We start from the raw sequence: 22,714 nt of genomic DNA, 5'->3' as shown, positions 1-22,714 counted from the left end.
AAATAAAAAAGAATTTTTGCTTGTTTTATTACTTTTTTCTAATATAAAAGATAATTTGGGTTCAAATTAAGAACTTTAATACTAAATAAATAATAGTATTTTATTTATTTTTATAATACAAAAGAGACTCTTAATCTCAGGGCGGGTTGCTAGGCAATCACGAAAAACAGACACAATGATTTCTATTAATTAAACTAATATCTATTTTATACATGAATCTATTTTTACGTATAGCAAAACTAACCAAGTTCACGATTTTCTTTTGATGATTCCTGGTATCTTCTTTGTTTCTAATGTTATTGTCCTAGCGTTCAAAATGGCTTCCTGCTCTTGCTGGACAGAAATTCATGAGAACCTCCTCATCCTGGAGACATCCTTTCACCTCTGCGCCCAAACAACGAAAGAATCTCCAAAACCAAGCCTGCCTCGATGTTCCATGTAAACATCTATTGTCGCACAACAGTTAGGGATTTTTGCAATTGATTTACTTTCTGAATATTATTCTCTAGCACTATTTCTTGACTTCTAGTTTTTCTTAAATTGATACTATATTTTCAATTATGATGGAAAGAGTTAAAATAGTTTTTATGATATTTAAATCTGCTCAACATGGCCTTGATTCAACGGACTTGTCGACTGAAGAATACGTACCGCCATCTTCGTTTTGTTTTGAATCACGAAGTTATTATAGACAATGAAAATTGGTTAGCTTGCTTTTTGGATAAAAACAAAACAAATTAACAATCTTAAAATGATATATAAAATAAAACATATTAAAAACCCTTTATACATCAAAATATACTATTTACACAAAAAGAGCATATTACAATATACATATATATATTGTAATATCCTATTTTTTATGAATAGTTATTTTTTTATGTATAAATGATTTTTAGTATGTTTTATTTTATGTATCATTTCAGTATTGATTATTTGTTGTATTAAACCAAAAAGCAAGCTAACCAATTTTGATCAGTCAAATATGGTGTAAAGATAGCATTCAAAATATTCAAGATGACGGCAGGCGTCCTTCCGAAGTCTGTTTGAATTACTGCATTACTACTATGTTGAGTACATAAATTGAAATATTTTCAACTTTTATTGTTTTATAACTGTCCGGCATGTAACTACGAAGAAAAGGAAGATAACATTAACTTCTTGGTAACTTGTCCACAAGTTTAGTGAAATTAAAATGATAATGTTAAATGATTAGTCAATTTTTTAAAATTAAAATAATACTTTATTTGTATTAAAATTTACAATAATAAAAACAATACTTAACAAATAAAAGATCAATTAGTTTATCACATATAAATTTATTTTGGAAGTTTTTATACCAAAAAAACTTTATTCAATTCTTGAATTAGTAAGGACACATTTTGAAACAGCGTAATTAGTACATTACTATCAGAGATGGGCAAAAATGAGCTATAGTAGATACTAATAGCTGAAATTGCCATGGATACGACCCTTATTCATGAATGAATCATTGATAAATAAATATTGTATCCATGGTAATTGTCAATGGACTTGCCAAACTCTGATTACTATCATTATATTAAGCCATAGTAATTAATTAATTAAAAATTATTACTTGTTTATAAACATTCTATAAAACTCTATTACTACCCCTTACTTTTTATCATTATTTACATTAGTTAAATAATTACAGCTTATAAATACATTCCGTTAACTAAGAAGTCAGCATCGTGCGCATATGGCGATTTCCCACCACGCCTCATCCTCCTCTTCACCACCCTCATTCTGCAGCCTACAAATATCAGCATGAGGCCAGTGATGCACAAACCTGATTACAAAATGTATTAGTACTTCATATATATAATTTAGTAATATATTTAATTATATATAAAATTTACCCATCGTCAATGATAGCACAGCTCCGCTGGGACTAGTACTATGGCCATCCATATCATCCTCAATCAGGGATTCTTTCATTTTTAGTTCTGCTGACACTTTCTCTACTTTTCTATGCGATACATGGGCAGGTGTTTCTTCTGAAATAACCAAATTGTCTAATTTTATACATAGATGATAGATCATATTTGAATTAGAAGAGGAAAGTTGGGTTGCAGTATAAAAAATATAAATAAATTTAGAAATAGTTTCTATTATTTATTAATGGCCATTTTGGCCCATGTTGCAGATCATCATTCGCCCCAAGACATGACTGGTTATGATCCACATATTTTTAATTTGTGACACATTGTTTTGGAAAATAATTTTACTTCTTTTGGAAGTTTTATATTTTTCAATTTATAATTGAAAAGAGGAAACCATGTTCTTAGAAATCATTTCCTAAATTTTTGTAAAGTAGTTTGTAAATTAGCTTCCAATTGTTGTAGCTATCAGCTTTAAAATTATGATACAGCTTTGGAACTTTGGTGATTAAATAAAAATAGATAAATATTCTAAAAATGCAATCTCTTGCTACCACCTGAATTAATGTGTCAACAGATCCTTTTTGTAAATTATTTTTTCTATTTGACATTTCAAAACGATTTCCTAACCTTCAGGGCAGTCTAATTTTTATATCATACACCAATCTATAGTAATTTTATAAACTTTAATAAGTAATTGCATTTATTATAATAAACACTAATCTATAGTAATTTTATAAATTTTAATAAGTAATTACATTTATTATAATAAATTATCTATTACTGACCTTTAGGTTTTGTTGTGGTAGTCTCAACTGTGTGAACTATTGGCGGTTTCTTTTTTGGAACATCGTGTTTTGCTGTCATATCGTTGCCGTTAGTTTCCATTACAGTTTCAGGGACCTAAACATTTTTCTTTATTTACATTATTATTTGAAAATATTTTTAATTTTGTCCTGTTTACTTGTGGAGAGCAAAGTAGACGGACAATTAGAAAATAATAATTAAAAAACCAACCAGTATATAAATATTAATTTCAGAATAAAGAGAAATATTTCAGTTATGAAGAACACATCGCTCACCAGCAAGAAAAGTGACACAACTCAAAAATCCAGTGTTGAAATGAAAAGAGAATGTTATTGAAATTACAACCCCCAAAATTACTGGTTGACAAAGTAAAGACATCCTGGCAGTGATCCATAGAGCCTTATCGTAAAGACTTAAATTCTGCCTCTTCACAACAAGATCTTATATATTCCAAACAAAGATTTACATTGGGATCTGTTCTAATTGTAAATTTATTTGGGTTGATTCAGGAGGTCTCTGTGAATTACTTTTATCGATAACTAGCAGACAAGGCAATGCTTTGCTATGCTAGAGTTAGGGATGCAGATAGATTAATTGAATACAATGGAAAGTTTGATATAAATTTATATATCACATTGGCTAAGTGATTGTATCAATTGTTTATTATATCTATTTAGTTTATAGTGGTAATTAACATTGTATTTTAAAAATATATGGTAAAAAAATAGAAATAACTTCAACATGACTCAACCAATCTACACGAAACTTGGGAGTGGTTTAGGGCTCTATAAAATGCACCAAAGTATACTAATTGAATTTAATTAAACAAATCAGAACCAGAGATACAAAATAAAACATTTTAAAAGTATCTTTTTATTTGAAACTAATATTGTCTTATTAGGTTAAAATCAAACATTCAGCTTTCCAACAGTTGTTTTAACGTTGGAATTGGATAAAATGTAGAGGAGAAGAAGAAAAAATCTCCAAATGAATCAAGGTTTTTTATTTCTTTGAAAAATGGTAATTAAAGGTTTCAGATGACGCTATAAACGAATATGATTTGCTTTTTCATAAAACATATTTTTTAACCTACTGAAATCCTCACTTTTTTTTTGGTGTTTTTTTTTTTTTTTTTTAAACGTATTTATCCATTCAAATATTTCCTGTAACCGGTTTTTTTTTTTATTATATTTTCCTCTTAATCTATATGTTATTCTTATTCTTGTAAAATATATCTAGTTGTTTGTTCTTGATAGACTGATCTACTGCTGTGACTATGAATGATGGTCTGATCTCACATTACCGTATTATATTGCATTTTTTTAGCGGGTCACTGAAGAGGATCTAGGAGGGTGAATTCCGGAGAGCGAATTTGTTGATAGGGTGAATTGAATAATTGAGCAGAAATGAGAGGGAAAAATGGGAGTGAGTGAAACATTTGTATTAGTTGTACAGACCGAAATGGATTGTAAAAGGAAACTGTAATTATATCCTATTATTGTATATCTTTTTTTATGATTATACCATGAATATGTAATGTAAATATGTCCGATTACGGATTGATAAGTATGCTGTGTGAGATAGCAATGTGATGTATTTAGGCAGCATATATGAATAAAGTATTTCTCTAGTGAATAAAAAATTATTTAATCATTCTTCTTGTAAATTTCATATAAATGGTTGTTTGTTTTTGTTTAATGGCGTAAAACATCACTGGTTATCAATGCTATTTATTTTTGTTTACATTTGTTTTATTTTATTTTTTCGTTTGTTTCATGTTATATTTGTGACAATAAACCTTTTGATTTTAAAAACTAAAATACTAATTTTATTGTTTTATCATTGTCTAGGGGTTTTTTGAAATATTCGGGTTTAATCCTAAGAGCATATCATTGAGGTGTGAGGTGAAATATAGGCATTCCTGGAAGATAGAGCTAATTGTCAAATAGTGTAATAAGCTAAAGTTGCCATGGATACGACCCTTATTCATGAATGAACCATTGATTAATAAATATCGTATCCATGGCAATTTTAGCTATTAGTTTCATAATTGCCCGATTCTGGTACTAAGTACCTATTATTAATGGTAATAAGTACCAAAAATTTAAAAGAAGCTATATACTAATTTCAATATAAGTTTTATAGTATTTTTAAGTTGATTTTTCTCAAATACTGCATTTAAGGGTTGCATCACTTTTGTCTGTGCTTCTTAAAAAATGGTATATTAAAAATTGAATATTAATTTGTTAATAAAATCATTCAATACAATGATGAAATGATTCATTAAATCAATTCATATTTTTGGTAATAAGAGTTTTATAAAATACATGAGGCACAGCCTTGGCCATTTACAATATTTTTTTCTTCTATACTAAAAGTTTTTAAAATGAAAAATAATTTATTATTCTGGGACTAGGGACTCTTTAGAACAGTTATAAGGTAATTGTAATATTACAATATATTGTTCAAAAACAACGAGGCCGCACTTAATTATAACTTATATTAAAATTGCTTATAAATAACTTTAAGTGCAGAAAAAAAAGAAGCAAAATGACTAAATACATAAAAAACAAAATAAAAAGGTGGTTACAATATTTGTGGTTAGTAAATGATAGTGTTTAATATTTATATTATCTGTACTACTATAATATTGAATTAGTTTGTAGAAGCAAAAGGTAATTTAACAGAAGGGTTGGTAAATGATGTATGTTACATGGAATGTAATAATGGAATTCCAGTGAAAGGCAGCTCGGATAAAAAATAATTTGTCAAACGGAGCAGTTTGGTGAGGTCTAGGGTAGATGTCAGATAAACAGGACCTGGTAGTACGAGATTGAACTGAGAATTTGAATTGCAAGTTTTTTAGGATATAGGAGGGGCGCTGAGTACTAATTACTTGGAATATAAAGTAAGCTAAGAAATACTGGAATCAGAAGGATAGATAGGGCCACTTCAGTTCAGCATGATACTTGGTTATTATCACAAGGTAAAAGGCTTTCTTTTGAAAATAAGTTCTTTGACCTCATATCAAAACTAGTATTGAAATTGTTAATTAAAAAAAAAAATAATATGGACTTGGCTGGTTTTGAAATTGAACTCCTCATTTAATTTAATTGTATTAGAGTAATTTGTATTAAAATAAAAAATGAAATATTAATTTATATGTCTCATGAAAATAAATTTGTTCTTTGATATATAAAGCATAAAGTGAAAATTCTTCTCTACACATTGAGTAGCTAAAATTAGCCAGTATTATTGTATAATTTTAAATTAATTAACATTAGAAGATAAAAACACCTTGTTTTCATTGCGAGGATGTACATTTTGTGACATGGGTGCTCTTTGACCATAACCTTGAGGTGACTGGGGTCGGTTCCTATAGGCCTCTTCATAATAGTAATCCTGACCTGGACCATTTCCGACTGGTAAATTTTCTAATCTGTTCAATGGACTATCATCTAATCCCTGGTTTACGACCTCTAGAAAATACAATATATAATAATAATACAAATATTCTTCATTTAGTCTGGGACTCCTTTAGAATCAATATTACAGGCATCGGCAAGAGACATTAGTTCCTTAGAATATGATATAAATTTTTTAAAAAATAAAAATAAACTTATAGAATATACATTAGAAAATATAAATAAGTAAATAACAATATTTAACAGAATATGTAAAATAAAAAAGATGAAAGCAAGCCATATATGATCTCATAAGTCATATCGTGACTAACTTCTAATAATATAAATAAAAAAGAATTAAATACAGATAAATTTTAAAAAAATAACAAAAAGGAACAACTATTGTTTATATCCTTATTACAAGTTATAAAAGAAAATAGAAAAATAATAATAAATGAATAAGAAAGCAAAAAAAAAATTCATAATAATAAATAAATTATATACTATATTACTTTTATGAAATGAAGACAAATATGAGATTGATTAACTAATATACTAAACATTAACCATATTGTTATTGTACAAAATTAAACTTAAGCTGTTATATGAAAGGAGGATCAAAAAAGTCAGAAAATGGTCAAAATGAGCTAAATGTTTAAAACTGTGAAGAATAGGAGTGCTCAACATTTGCTAACTTGCTTGGCACACATGCTACATGACTCAACCATTAGATGCAACTCCTCATTATTACGGATTCTTCATTGTCCATGTTCACACAATCAGCCATAGATTCTCAGCAAAGTCCAATGCAAGCAACTTCATTTCTGATGCCTTAGACATCACCCAGATCTCTGAATCATAGGCAATGGGAGGACTTATGATTTATCATACACCATTATCTTGATGCCGTGAGACAGAACTTTACAATTCAGGATTTTTGACATGGCAAAGCAGCCTCTATTCTTGCCAGTCATCCTGGTTTCTAGTTCCTCCACCATTTAATTATTTTCAGAAGCATCCAAACATTAAGAGTTTCCGATCGCTTTCAGGGTGTAGTTTCCTATTTTGACATATCATCTCCTCCACAGGGTTTTCTTGCAGTTAACATCTCAACCATCATCTGTTCATTGAATTGAAGTTGTTTTGCTATAATTTCAATTTTTTTTAAAAGCCCTTACTAATGCCCTTTTATTTCACTAAGGGTAACTTTTTTTTTTTTTTATGCCACAGGAAATAGGCAATTAAGCCATTTTCCCTCTCATAGCCCAATATAAGTTAGTTTTTGCCTTGAGTTGGTTTGCATCATGTATACTTTATAAGCCTATATATGTTAAAATAAAGTCCCCATCCATGTCACCTATGTTGCATAGGGGGCATGTCGGTTGAGGATCGTGTCCAATCAGTAGGTCGAAATAAGCCATTCCCTCAGCTCTGCTAAGATTACTGGGAATTTGCTCATCCTTATTCAGTAGGTTCTTCCATTTCTTACTGCTTGAACTTTGTATCTGGTGCTTGTTCTTCGTAGTCCTTATAGTAAGAACAACAAGATTTTACTCGGTACATGTCTGCTTGAGATAGGTTCGTGCATTGCATTGTTATCATTTATTATTTATTGCACAGATATTGCTAAGTATTATGTACAGAAATTATTAATATACAAAAATTACAACGTGTTCTTTACAAAATGAAGTGATTTATAAATTTGAGAGCTTTGGTGAGGCTCGAGGCTCTGGTGAGTTGTGGTCCAACTACTTGCTCCCTCTCGCTACAGGAGTTTAGAATTACATAAAAAACAGCAGTGATCTACGCCAGATAGTTGTGACTCCAAAGTGAAATATATGGACATACACACCTATTTTTATTTATATTTATTGATTACAAACTCATAATTTCAATAAAGTGAATCTAAATTACCTTGGTTTTTATGAGGCATCTGCCAATTATTAACTGGTTGATTCTGAGGGAGTATCCTATAAGGCACATTGTCATAGTAATATTTGGCATAGTCGTTCGGTATTTGTTCTCCGTACTGCTGTATCATCCCACTGAAATATAATATAGGACAGAATAGAATAGAAAATGTGTCTTTGTTACATATTAGATATTATATTATACAAATATTTTGCATGATTAAATACTGTTTGTCAGCAAAATTTTCTTTGGCTTATTGATCCCTAATCATACTGTTTTAATTTATTTATTATAATTAAAATCGGTTATTAAAAATTGTCTATTACTTCTTTTCACTTTTTATTATTAAAAATTCAATCTGTACTACTACAACCCATGAAGGGTCAGAGGTGCAGTAATTTGTAAGGAAGTACTGTTGCTAGACCAACGGTTGTGCAAAGAGGTGATTTGGATATTCGATCGCTACTTCATGAGGCTGGGACGACCACAGAGGGCTCTCGAACCCACAGGACTGATTCACAGCTACAGTGAAACAGAAAATAAGTATCTGCTACAGCTGGATTCAAATACGGCTCCTGAGAGTTAGTATCACAGTGCCTTACCGCTGGGCTACCCACTCCAACATTACTTTTTACTATTTATTATTGTTTTCTAGAAGATTAATGTAAGATGGATGTAAAGCTGCTCCATTTATTAGGCAGGTATTTTGTTTTAAATTTGTACAGAAAAAAATATTTAGGTGTATGTTTATTGACAGAAAAAAATGTATCAATATTTTAAATGGTAAATGTTGGATAATTTATTTTTTGTATATGAAATTAAACTGTATTGCATTGCTAAATATACAGCATACTTATACTTAGACAATATTTTTTAATTCTTATAATGTATAGGCATAGAACAGTAAATTTATAATATATAATAATAATTCGTGATTTTTTATTTTGTTTTATCATTTTTGTTCTTTTATTTTTTTCTGTTTTCATTTTTTTAAAAAAAAATTTTCCCCATTATTATTCTTCATTTTTTCCCCATTATTTATCTGTAAATCTAATTATATTTTCTACCTTCACCCAATGCATCTTTCCCTTTTTTCCCTCTTTTACAAACATAAATTAAATAATAAATTTTAAAAATAAAATAATATGTACACATAAAAATCTGTCATATTTTTGTGCATAAGTTCTATTCAATTAAAATATAAAATAAAAAATAAAATCAACAATTAGCTTCAAGGATATAACTATATACATACATTCAAATAGAGATAAAAAATATAAAATTAAAAAAGTAAATATTTACAAAAATAATATATATAAAGTGTAATAGATCAAAATAATTGATGAAAACAATAATATGAAAGGAATATGGTCCGGGTGCGGTAAAAAAAACTCAAATAGTAGAAATATACTATTTTAATGAGCCAACGTTTCGCCCCACATTGCAGGGCTTCTTCAGGGCTAAAAATCTTAAGTATCTATTACTTATGCACAAAAATATGACAGATTTTTATGTGTACATATTATTTTATTTTTAAAATTTATTATTTAATTTAGGTTTGTTAAAGAGAGAAAAAAGGGAAAGATGCATTGGGTGAAGGTAGAAAATATAATTAGATTTACAGATAAATAATGGGGAAAAAATGAAGAATAATAATGGAAAAAAAATATTTAAAAAAAATGAAAACATAAAAAAAATAAAAGAACAAAAATGATAAAACAAAATAAAAAATCATGAATTATTATTATATATTATAAATTTACTATGCCTATGCATTATAAGAATTAAAAAATATCGTTTAAGTATAAGTATGCTGTGTATTTAGCAATGGAATACAGTTTAATTTCATATACAAAAAATAAATTATCCAACATTTACCATTTAAAATATTGATTACATTTTTTTTCTGTCTATAAACATACACCTAAATATTTTTTTCCATACAAATTTAAAACAGAATACCTCCCTAATAAATGGAGCAGCTTTTCATCCGCACAAGTATATATTATGTCCCTCAACCAAGATTTAGAGTTTAAATAAAAAAAAGTTCATCTCTAGTCTTAAACTCTGAATCAATTCAATTGGGTTTTCATAATTTAAGTACCTAGAATTAAATTCCAGTTTCTCTATAACTGATGCCCTTTACAATCATCATTATTAACTTCTTTTTTTTTTTTTTAATTTTCATAAGCTTTTCCAAATACACATGATAAATGTCTCCCATATTTCCAAGGATTCAAAATAGTTATCGAATGTTCAGTCTAACTTATTAGGTAATTTTATTCATTCTTTAAACAAGCTTGTATTCTTACTTTAACACTGAAAAATAATAACAAAATTTAATTCTGTGAGTTTACTTCTGAAAAATTAAGTGTCAGAAAATGAACCTTCTTGATAAATCTCCTAACTCAGAGTGTACATCTACAACAGTTTAGTAAATGCTGTGGAAGTGAGAGTCGGGAGACAAAGGAAAAAGGACCTGAAGAGTAAAGGGATTATTAGTTTGTTGATCGAAGGAGAAGGTTCCTCAGAACAGATGCAGGTAGCAGAGATATGGCACTGAAGGTAAAGCCCCAGCATTGGAGAGACATATAGGGGTGATTGTGAGAGTTTTATATTTTATAGTACCTCTAATATAAAAGACAGTGTTAAAGGGAATCTAACGTGAATTGTAAAGGTTGTTAAAGCAGATTTCTTTAATTTAGTTTGTATCTGCAGATAAACCAGGGATTTTTCCCAATTAATAACTTGTGATAATATCCTTAATAAGTATAAGTAAACCATAGTATTTCGATCTTGTATTGATCATTAATATCTGATTTTAATTTTTGCGTAAATAAATGTTTCTCTAAGAATTTCAACTCGTACATTTATTACAATATATAAGAAGATCATCAGGGTTCCGGTCAAAAGAGAAACAAAAATAGTTTATAACTATTTATTTTCCCACGTTTCGCCCCACTTTCATCAGAGCTGTTCAAAGCAAATGGTTGAACAGCTATTATCACAATAATTATATACTGTACAATAATACTGTTATTTATTACAATAATTATAGATCTACCAGAAAATGAGTGATAAGAACAAATAATAAGTCAGTGGATGTAAGTTAAAATAAAATATTTACCGCTGAGGAATTTCTTGCTGGATGTATTGATGTTGAGGATATCTATCAGCTTGAGGCACTAGACCGTTTCCTTTATGAGTAAAAATTTGACTTCCACCTGTATGCAGAGATAAGCACATATAGTTAATTATAATTCACATTATGTGTACAAAATATAATTTAAAAGGATAAAAATATTTTAAAATAATAATTGAAGTAGAGTGTCAATAATTCAGATTAATTGTGACCGAATTCTGTTCGGTTATCAAAATGTCAGAATGAACAAAAAAAAAAAAAAAAAAGAAAAAGAGTTGTTTTATGCATTGAACATAAAGAAAACTTATAAATAATTCACTTTTATGGTTAAATAATTGAAACCAATAAATAAAACCATTATAAAAGGAAGATTTAGATGTGGATAAAAGAACTCAATTAGCAAATAAATTATTTATTATATATAATTTATAAATATAAATTAATGTTTCATCCTACTTTGCAGAGCTAAAATGATGCAAAAAACTAAAATAATTTAACAAATTAAGAGAGTTAGGTAACATGAAGTAAAAGTAAAGTAAGGTTAACATATGTGAACATCTATATAAAAATAAACAAAGTAAATTAAAGAAAAAAATTAGATATACAGTGAAAAGTATAAATAAATAAGAATTACTAAAAAATTTTGAATGATTGATTTCAAAATCATCTCGGCAATCATTCAGTTTAACCCCTTCACAATCAGTCTGAACGTAAATCTTGATTTTACTCTCATTCTGACTGACTATATGGTTCCCTTAATAGAATGAGCTGGGTTTATGTACTCTGTCTGTTTCTTAAACCATTATATCAGTCTCTCCTATCTCTTCAATTTTCCCATTTGAATTGGTTTTTTTCTCAGTCTTCTTTACACACCATGGATGTTATTTCTTGGTCGTCAAAATCTGGTATCCAGGAATATTGTCGTCAAGAGCCAACCACTGACTGGAATCATTTTCACCACTTGCAAGTTCTTTGTTTTGCTTTTTGTTGAATCCGGATTATCAACAGTCCAGATTATTCAAAACCATTTTGTCACCATTACCGCTTATGCAGTGTGAGGTTACAATTTGTATAGTCTGAACCTGATGTCTCGTTCTTGGACCATCTCCCTTCTCCTACTCCAGTCCATATCCCACCTCCTGAATGCCTCCTTAACACTCTCCTCCGAGGAAATATGTGGTCTTCCTCTTGGCCTTCTTCCCTCCACACGAGTCTCATATGTCTTCCTGGCAGTTATTTCCTGGTCCATTCGAAGGAGGTATCCGAACCATCTTAGCTTGTGCCCCTCTAGGATGCTCTCAGCCGGTTTGACTCCGAGGTTAGTCTATATGGTACTGTTCTGTACTCTGTCTCGTGTCCTTCCTTCCACCTTACGAAGATACAGCATCTCCATGGATTGGATCCGGCTCTTGTGTTTTGAGGTGAATGTCCATGATTCAGAAGAGTAGAAAAGAACAGGGAGGAACGTCGATTTGTAGATCATTATTTTAGTTTTTCTTGTCACCTCTCTTTTACCTACAAAACCCCTTTGAAGCAAACTAAAAAATATTCTTCCAGCTGCACCGATTCTTTGAGAAACTTTCTCATCAATGTAGCCACTTTCGTTGAGATGAGCACCAAGATATTTGAAATTCTGGACCTGCCCTAGTCTTTTTTCGTTTGCTCTGATCAACCTCATTATTCTCCAGGGTTTCTTTCCTATCCTCATACATTTGGTCTTTTCCGGGTTAATTTTCATGTTTATCGAGGCCATTTCCTCTTGTAGAACATTTATGTTGTATTGGAGTCCAGATTATTTATGCCCAAATTATCAATACTCTACTGTGTACATATATATTTTATTTTTTTAAACAGTCATTACCTTGATTAGGGTGATATTGATAGGCCCATTGTTGCTCTGGATGGAAATTGGTCATTCCTTCTCCTTCCCTACCATAACCAGTTCTTGAATTAGGAACGTTTGAAGGCAAATTCATATTTGACTGTAGCGGATTTGTTGCATAGCTGTTTCCTGTAGCCGCAGTATCTCCTGCTGTAATAAATTAATCAGTATTATTGGATAATTGAGTTTAAATAAATCACTTTTTGAAGATTGAAAAATCTATTTAAGACACACTGGTTCTTTGCATATTTGAGAAACATAAGTGATCTTAATGAACATTTTTAATATTACAATAAATTAAGAAAAAAACAGCTTTCTATTTACAGGCCTTGTTATTATTCAATATAGTTTATAAAAATATATATCAGTTTTATATTAGTCTATAAACAAACATAGTTTAAATAACACCAAAGTTATTTAAAGTATTTGGCAACGCTACCTATGAGCGAGCTGATGAACCAGCATCTCCATCGCTTTCCGCCAGAGTGCATTACCCATGTCTGTACAAGTGTGTGGTGTTTATATATTTAATTGTAGATAGTTTAATTTTAAAAAGAATAAACCATGTAAATATTATCATAATTGAAAATATATTATTTTATTAAATAAACAAAAACAAAAGAATATACTTGAAAGCTGATAGGCCATAATTTGTTTTAAAAAAAAAAATAATAATAGAAATATTTGATGATGGTCATAAGATAAGCATAAAATGATTGAGTCTTAATTAAGTCTTTGTTGTTGAAAGTAATGATGAGTTCTTGACACAGGGATACAACGTACCTCCCCAAGTTTAATATTACATATATAAATAATTGACCATATTATTTCAAATTATGAAGATGATGGTCAGGGGTGTGGGCAAAAGAAAACAAAAATAGTTAACAACTATTTATTTACTGATGTTTCACCTCACTTTGTAGAGCTTCGTCAGGGTTGTTCAAGTTAAAAGCTTTCAAAACTTTTCAATAATTTTTAAAAAAGATTTGTGAATAGTTTCGAAAGTTCTCAATTGAATCGAAGCAGAATGACAAAGTGGGATGAAACGTCGGCAAATAAACAGTTGTTAACTATTTTTGTTCTCTTGACCACGCCCCTAACCATCTTCTTCATAATTTGAAATAATTTGATTTTTTGTTTTTTTCCATTTGGTACTACTGACACTATTATTATTTAGTGATAATAATGCACTCCTACAATCTGTTAAAACTACAAAATTATGTTCTATGGATTCATTAAAGTATTTGAGGGCTTCTAAGATGGCAGTATGAGATGAAATTTATACTTAGAGGAGTGATTGAACTTAAAAAACATAAATTGCACAGCCCGAGTCAACGTTAATTTTTGAGCCATCCCTATATATACATACAAACATGTAGTGGCCATTTGTCAACAACAGTAGATGCTATCAATGAATGAGGCAATACATTTTTAATAACTTCTATTTTTATATTAAATTTTTTCAATTGCATTTCATGATGTAATTTAAGTTGAGGAAGTAGTATTTTAGTTGAATATCAGGTATCACCACATTCCATTTGGAGTTGAGTAATTATCAATCACTGCTTTAACAAAACCCATTACTTTCTGTCAAGAGAGAAAAAATTGGAGTCAAGAACCAGTATCTCAAAATTAATTAATTTTATTAATTTATACAAGAGAGAAATGGACTAGAATAGAAGCAGCCAGCTGGTACAAGATTGAAACTTATGGACCTGCATCTACATGAAGCTCCTTACACTCTTCTGCGGTAGATGAGGCATGATTAAGAAGAAAAATTAATACCAATGCTTACTGTATGGTTGTTGAGGATATTGTTTTTGCGATTCTGATGTCACTTTTATTCCTGGATCAACTTTATGAACTTCAACATCCTGTTCAGTTTTTGGTAGGGGCTTAGAAGGATTTGATGTAGTTACAAGTGGAGAAGGAGTCGCTGAAATAAATTTATTTCTGTTATTGTTAATATAAATATAAATGATTCAAAATTAAATTAATTAATGAATATCTTAGAAGCATTACGTGTTGCGGGGCAGCCAAGTTCAGGAGCTTCATCACTTCCATCAGAGCATTGAGGTATCCCGTCGCATGCATTATATATAGCTATACACTCCTTGCTGGTGTGGCATTCAAACTGATACCTACTGCATTCTCTACTCTCTAATAAACATTGAAACATTTCGAAGTAAAAGTAAACTACTAACAAGTATATGAGTCATTTAAAATATTTATTTGTATTTGAAAAAGGGGAGTTTAAAACCTCTTTTACCAATTGCCTAAAAAAATTACATAAAAACAACTAGATCACAACAAAAATTTAATAAACAGATTGAGAGCTCACTGGTATTAATAAATTATCAGTGATGCTCTGGCAAAGGTTCTGTAAGGAGTCACTCCATTTAATTAATAATAAAATATGTTTATTATCAATTAATAAGGAATATGTTATTATTAAAACAATAATAAAAACTTTATTTTTATCAAACAAATATTTTTAATTTTTTTGTCCTGCTGTAAAATTTTGAAAACTGGATATAACAGATTTTTATTCTTAAAAACTCATAAAATCATAATGCACTAAAAATAATATTTTAAAATATTTACTTGTAATGGTAGGTTCATTTGGAGGTCGTTCTATTCCAAAATTTATAGTCTCTTGATTTTTTGTCGATTCCGTCGTTGGGAAATGAATTGTAATTGGGTTTGAATTAACAGGAGGTTGCCTATTTTATTCAAAAGAAAAAAAAATCACTTAAATTAAGAAAATATAAAAATTTTTATCAAATATTTGACAAGCATTATTAGATGCTGAATCTCACTTTTTTTTTTTCTTCTTGAATTCTAATATTTTAAGAAAATAAATGTTATCAAAACTAACCTGAGTTTTGTAAGTTCATGTTCATGTTGTGTAAACTTTATCTGCGTTTCCAATTCAGTTAAGTGCCTATTTATTTTCAAAACAGCGCTAGTATAGTTTTGATGTTTAGTAAATTTGCATTTAAAGTCCTCTGAAGAACCACATTCAAACAGGTAGCAACCTCCTGGGCTCTGAAAGAGATTGTGAAAATAAGATTATTTTTATATAGTTATTTTGACCATACTTGGACCTTTTTATTTATTAATTGTTTATGATACGACACATCAGCTGAATTTATAAGTCTTCTCAGACTAATGCCTCTTAAAGAGATGAAGAAGGAATCTTAGGCAACTTTGCAGTATTTAAGTAGGAAAAAACAAGTTGAGAGAGAGAAATACTTTATTTATCTATGCTGAAATACTTCAGGCTGCTATCTCACACAGCATACTTATCAATCCGTAATCGGACATATATAAATTACACATACATGGTATAATCAGATATAAAGAGATATAATAAACAATTTTTTTTTCCCCTACAGTTTTCTTTTACAATCAATTTCAGTCTGTACAACAAATACAAATGTTTCAATTCATTCCTATTTTTCTTTCTCATTTCTGCTCCTCCAATTTCACCATTTCACAATTTTTTAATTCACCCGATCAACAAATTTGCTCTCCGGAATTCACCCTCCTAGATCCTTTTCAGTGACCCGCTAAACAAATTCAATATTAGACGGCAATGTGAGATCAGGCCATCATTCATAGTCACAGCAGTAGATCAGTTTACCAAAAACAAACAAATAGATACATTTTACGATAATAAGACTAACACATAGATTCAAAGGAAAATATAATAAAAAACCGGTTACAGGAAACACTTGAATGGATAAATACGTTTAAAAAACAAAACAAAAAAAAACAATAGTATTAATAAAATAAAATAATTTAATGAATAAATACGTTAAAACACACAAATAGTCAACATATTAAAATAAATAAATAAAACACAGAATAATCTCCGAGCAAATTCCCATGCAGATGATGGTGTATGATCCACAGGGAGTCCAAAATAATATTTTCCGCCAAGATCGCAATATCCCCAATGCTAACACCTGGGCCTTCTAAGAAGCTCCTTGTTCTATCTGGTATTGTTCTGTGAGATCCAAACCAGAGGCCTCTCACGGTGAACTCTCTCTCTCCGAAGGTCTCGCAGAATTTTTCCTTAAGGAAAGGGACACATTTTTCATATATTTTCTTTTTTCCCTTTCCACTCCACTTTCCTGTTCGAGGTCATTACTTTCAAATCTTACCGTCGGATCCAAGACAAGAGCCGTGTCTCTGTTAAAAAAAATAGTAAATATCTAAAATTGTTGGATTTAAATCATGTTTGGTCAACTACACATGGACTTTGATCATTTTTGTCATTTTTTAGTAATAAATTATTAATTTTTTGTATTTACCTTAAAAAATATTGTATTGTGTTTAATTTGATGGCCAAAAACAGAGGAAAAAATCTCACAAATAAAATTGGAAAAGGTACAAAAAATGACGTGTCTAGGTGTGACAGAAGCAATCAGAACATGCTCCACAGCAGCTATGGAGGCAATTCTGAACTTAATTCCACTACACATCTGGATACTAAAAAAAGCTATAATGAGTGCCTTAAGTATAGAACGTAACTGAAATTATAAACCAGGAAATTGTCAAAGACACTTAAAGATCCTAAATAAGATTGAGGGTAAAGAATGGATTAGTTTACTAAGTGACCATTTACCCAGAAGACTTGATTTAAAAAAAAAAATCAAAGTATGTATTCCAGACAAAGGGATATGGAGGAAGGGAGACCCTAAATTTGAGAAGGGCCAAATTGTAAAAGAGCCCTAGCAATGGTAATATACCCAACTGTCTTCCAAACTACAATACACGCAATAGAAATAGTCATATTCATTGGTTGTTATCTTGTTCTTTGTTCTTAGCACTTAGAAGGCTAGAAATTCTGGCCGAAATGTTGGCACTATTACATAAGTTTTTCCAACTTATTTGTGTTATTCTCTGACCATACCCCTAACCACCTCTTCGTAAAAAAAAAATAATTTTTGTAAGCTTTCAATTGACTAAAAATCCTGAAAGAGGGAAAATCCAAAATATTTGTGTCTTTTAAATAAAAAAGAAAATATTGGAGTTTGTATCGATAAAATGTTTTTGGAAAGTACATATACTGAAGATTTATATTATGTACTAATTGAACAATAAATTTATGTTAAGTGTTTTCTAAAATTTTAACTTTTTCATGGTTCTTTATTGTACTTTACACTAAAAGGTTTTTAGCTATGATAATGGTATGAAAATTTCATTAGTTTTTAGGTTAGCTAACACCTAACCTAAAAATTTCACATATTTTTTTTCTGGAACTAAGTTATTATTGAAAATTTGGACCTGGATTATATTTCAGAATCATATAAAAATAAATAAATGAAAATCTAATAACTTTCTTATTGAGTACTGATTTATGCTTCTCAAATAGCTATTGTTATTTAATGAGCTTATACCTCTGTTGTCATGAAAAAGGTCAAACAATAACCTGGTTCAATTGTTACACAGATAGTTTGCAATTAACAGAACTCATAATTATTTTACTATTGTATCAGAAGAGATAATTTAGACAATAGAAAAAACTAAAAATATTATACAATACTTGCTTTCTGCTATTTGAAATACTTTTCTTTTTTTTTAAGGCAATCCAAGGTGATGTTTGCCTAGTTATCTACAGGTGACCAACCTTTTCTAACCATGGTTGGGGGTAAATTTTATCATTTTGTGGGACCACCACTTAATGAAAAAGTCAACGCCCCAAGGCCGGATTCTAACTGGCACTGTCTGCAGATCTCAGAACGATAGACTTGTGCCTAACCCCTTAGCTACGGTGCGGTCCAAACTTGAAATACTTAAAACTTTCCTTTAGTAATAAAATAATTAAATGATAAACACTATTTTAGAAGCTACATACATAAATTCAATTACATATATATTGGATATTTATGAAATATTTAAATGTTTTATAAACTTTTAACAGAATTGGAACCAAAAGTGGAAAAAAAAAATGTCTTATTATTGAAATTTTAGATTAGTTATTACTAATAATTTTCAAAAAAGATGTTTTTTTTCAATTGTTACTATAATCATAATTATTATATCTAAAATTGGAACGTATTGTTTTTTTATTCTCTTATAAATATGTGTAAGGCTTAGGAAAATAGAAAACAGAATAAGAATCACATTGAATGCAGTGTGACAAAGATAATTAAGAAATTTTGGTGGTTTCCTTTTATTTAAGAAATAATATTAAAAAAGTAACAAACTACAATTATATGGACATAGACATAAGCTGCAAACTAGACTTTTTGATATAATAAAATTTTATAACAAAATAATATATATGAATTTTTTTTTTTAAATTATTGATAATTTTAACTTTTAGATTATGTGCTGCTAATAATTTTCAAAACGGTTGTTCTTTATCAATTATTACTTAATGTTATTGATTGCATTTAATAAATCTAAAATTGGAAAGTATTTTTTTTTTTTTTAGAAATATCACTCTGGTGACCATGGTTGCACAATAGTAAGGCACAATGCTACTAACTCCAAAGACCAGAGTTTGAATCTGGCTGGACAGATAATTATTATCTGTAACTATATCCATGTATCTGAAACTGTAGCCATGGGTCAACCTTATAGGTTATGGAGCCCTCCTGAGGTCAGCCTCATAAAGTGGGTACCCTTGATTGAGTAAAAAATATGGGGATCAAGCATGATTCTGACGAAATCACCTCCTAGCACAACCATTGGACTAATAAAAGTACTTTCTTACAAATTACTGCATCTCTTACCCTTCATGGATTGCATCGGTACAGATTTAATTTTAAATGTCACTTTAAACTTTTGCAGGTTTAATAATTGTTTTGATAATTTATAGATTACCATTTTAAAAAAAAATAATTTCTTCTATACCAACAAGATTCAGTGCTTAAAAGTATTTTTTAAGAGGAATGAAAACATAAATCTCAATTAATCTGGACTTTGACATTGCTGCAATGATCAAGCAACTAACTCGACAGAAAACTTACATTCATGTTTCCATGCATGGTCAATCAATTGTATTATTTAATAATCCTTTAACTGGAAGATTCTTATGGTATTATTGTATAATGTATAAATTGTATTATTATTTTGTTTTGTCATTTTTTTTTAAATCACTTTTTCATTCATTATATATATTGTGAATTTTTATAATTTAAAATATTGTTTCATAAAATTATTATTATACTCATAGTATAGTCTCATACTATACACATTATTTGTAGCTCATAATGTACATACATTAAAAATGAAATAAACTGTCTTTCCAAAAGAATACTATGGAATTGAAAACATTATAAAAATGAAAAGGTTCTATATTTTATTAAAATAATAAAATGTATTTAAAATAATTTTTTAAAACACAGCTGGCCGTAACTAAATTACAGAACATGAATACTACAACAATAGTTTTCAAATTGTCAGTGATTGTAGAAATACACATAAATACAAATGTCTGACTTATCTATTTTTTAGGTAATTAAAGGAAAAAATTGTCTGGGTAGCATTTAGAAAGGTACTGTAAAATAAACAGTAAAAACTATTTATTGAAAACAAGTTCCAAAACCATTATTATTTTTTAAATTTCAATAATAGTTACTGTATCATTTTAATTATTAAAATTAATGAATAATTGTTATGAAATAACTTTTATTTCCATAATTAAGGTATAACCTATTATGAAATAAATTTTGTTTTAAAAGATTATTCGTTAAAAATTATTGAACAGTTAAATAAAAACTGCACTTTGATTAAATTTTAAATAAATAAATTCATCTTTATCTTTATCTCACAAAATTAAAAACTATGTTTAAACATGCAACTCTTGGAAGTGCCTGTAATAATTTATTTAAAATTCTATTTGTCCCCAATCCTTTTTCATGTCATTTGTTTTTATTAGGGATTTTATTTATAATTTAATATTTTACAAAAAAAAAAAAAAATTAAAAGGTTATATTACTGTTCACAAATAAACTCTGAATGAACAGCTGAGCATGTGTAGCATTCAAAATAAATTATTATGAACATTTGCAAGAACTGTATATTTGAAAATAGTTTTTAATATTGTCACTGGGATGGAGATGAAAATGGCCAATAGGAAATGTCGAAATATTACAGGAATGTGGAGTGCGTAGATATCAATAAAATTATTATTACATAGTTTTATAATTAAATAATTTGAACATGATGTGATTCAAAAGATTTTTTCCTTAATCTTTTTAGTTAATACATTATGATAGGGGAAAAAATTCTTCTAAAAATCCAACAATTACGATCAAGTTGTTAGTAAGAATCATAAATATTAAGTAAAAATAACTGAAAATTTATAGTGGATTTCTAATTTCTGATATTTCCTCTATTTTTTATACTTTTTTAAAAGAGTTAACGTTATATTGTAAAGGCACTACTGTATCCTATGAATTCTCAAATTATACTAATAGATACGTTGACAATTTTGTAGGTTGTAAATATATTATAATTGATATATTTGAAATATTATTATTCCTTGAAATCTTCTTTACTTCAAGCATTCTGATCAGTCTACATTAGGCGTATGGAGTAGAGTCATTGTCAGTGACCAGCCACCTTTATTATATGTGAGAATATGCCTAGAGGTGCGGTTAGAAATGGCAAACACAAATAATTAAAGCTTATTTGTTTCTACTTATTTGTGTTTGTCATAACCCAATAATCTTCTCATATTGGATCTGCTGTCAACAATAAACACTTATTTATTATATGTGACTTGTGAAGATATACAATTACATTAATTTAAAAAAAAAATTAATTTCTCTATCCAAATGTGGCTCTTTAACAATGTAAAAAACCTGATTTCGGTTCTTTTTAGCTTCATGTGTGCCTACTCCTAAGAAAGTATTTATTGTCTATATATAACATATTTATATATATGGCTTGTTTATTTCCAAAACCCATCTAAATGATGTGATATGATACGACTTTTCGTGGGTTTTGGAAATGAACGACTAATATAACAAGTACATTTACTATTCTTTTAATTCATGGTTTCATTATTAAAAAAACTCTCTGACTAGATTTAGAGTTAATTACTAATATTATTAATATAAAATATACCTACTTTCTCTTCAAAAACAAATACATCACAGTTATCTGTCTCACAGCACAGTTTTAGGCAGTCATCTCTTGATAGGACATCTCTTTCGTTTAAATATTTTGCACCCATATCTCTAGAATCTTGCGTTCTAATTATTTTATCTTGATAAATATCAAAACTTTCAAGGCATGTTTGAAAGTCTGGATCGTTTCTTTTAGAAACATGTTTTTCAATGAGGGAATTTTTATTCTCGTTTGATTCACTGATCACAAATAAATTAATAAAACTTAATACAAATAATATCTCACAATTTATATATGCTTTGAGCATTTTAAAATGAAAAAAACATTTGCTATCTACATTTGTAATCTTTAGTGGATGTTTCCAGACTAATAAAAATCAATATTTGAGGGAGTCCTTTATAAGGGGTCCTATTACAAGTTTACTCAGATGGTGCAAACTGATATGTTTATATTATTAGAATTATTATATTTAATGTTTTGCTAGTAATCTATCATATATATATTTTTTAATATATTGATACCAAAATGTTTCGTTTAATTTTGTTTCATTTTTTTTTTCAATTGAAGAATATGT

The 22,714-nt window shown here is 28.8% G+C and overlaps 1 protein-coding gene across 1 annotated transcript; it reads right to left on the bottom strand.

Moving 5' to 3' along the window:
- Window positions 1-1,284: 1,284 nt before the first annotated feature.
- Window positions 1,285-22,520, bottom strand: LOC106684186 (uncharacterized). The gene is made up of 12 exons (XM_014426124.3): window positions 22,142-22,520; window positions 15,926-16,095; window positions 15,652-15,770; window positions 15,070-15,207; window positions 14,843-14,983; window positions 13,027-13,197; window positions 11,151-11,247; window positions 8,027-8,157; window positions 6,006-6,187; window positions 2,690-2,804; window positions 1,881-2,018; window positions 1,285-1,810 (listed from the first exon to the last, which is right to left on the bottom strand). Exons 1-12 carry the CDS (start codon window positions 22,445-22,447, stop codon window positions 1,677-1,679), a joined length of 1,842 nt encoding a protein of 613 aa, XP_014281610.1. The 5' UTR covers window positions 22,448-22,520; the 3' UTR covers window positions 1,285-1,676.
- Between the last annotated feature and the right edge of the window lie 194 nt (window positions 22,521-22,714).

This window comes from Halyomorpha halys, unplaced genomic scaffold, assembly GCF_000696795.3.
Source record: "Halyomorpha halys isolate HHAL.00 unplaced genomic scaffold, Hhal_1.1 Scaffold552.1, whole genome shotgun sequence".
Classification (NCBI taxonomy): domain Eukaryota; kingdom Metazoa; phylum Arthropoda; class Insecta; order Hemiptera; family Pentatomidae; genus Halyomorpha; species Halyomorpha halys.
The sequence above is the reverse complement of the archived record's forward strand: the minus strand, read 5'-3'. Positions and strand labels throughout refer to the sequence as shown.

Bases quoted from the DNA above. Each gene is read 5' to 3' on its own strand.
- LOC106684186 (XM_014426124.3), bottom strand. From the start codon at position 22,447: ATGCTCAAAGCATATATAAATTGTGAGATATTATTTGTATTAAGTTTT. The intron at 15,771-15,925 runs GTTAGTTTTGAT...TGAATAAAATAG, and splicing joins CATGAACTTACAAAACTCAG to GCAACCTCCTGTTAATTCAA. The intron at 2,019-2,689 runs GTCAGTAATAGA...TGGTTATTTCAG, and splicing joins TACCACAACAAAACCTAAAG to AAGAAACACCTGCCCATGTA.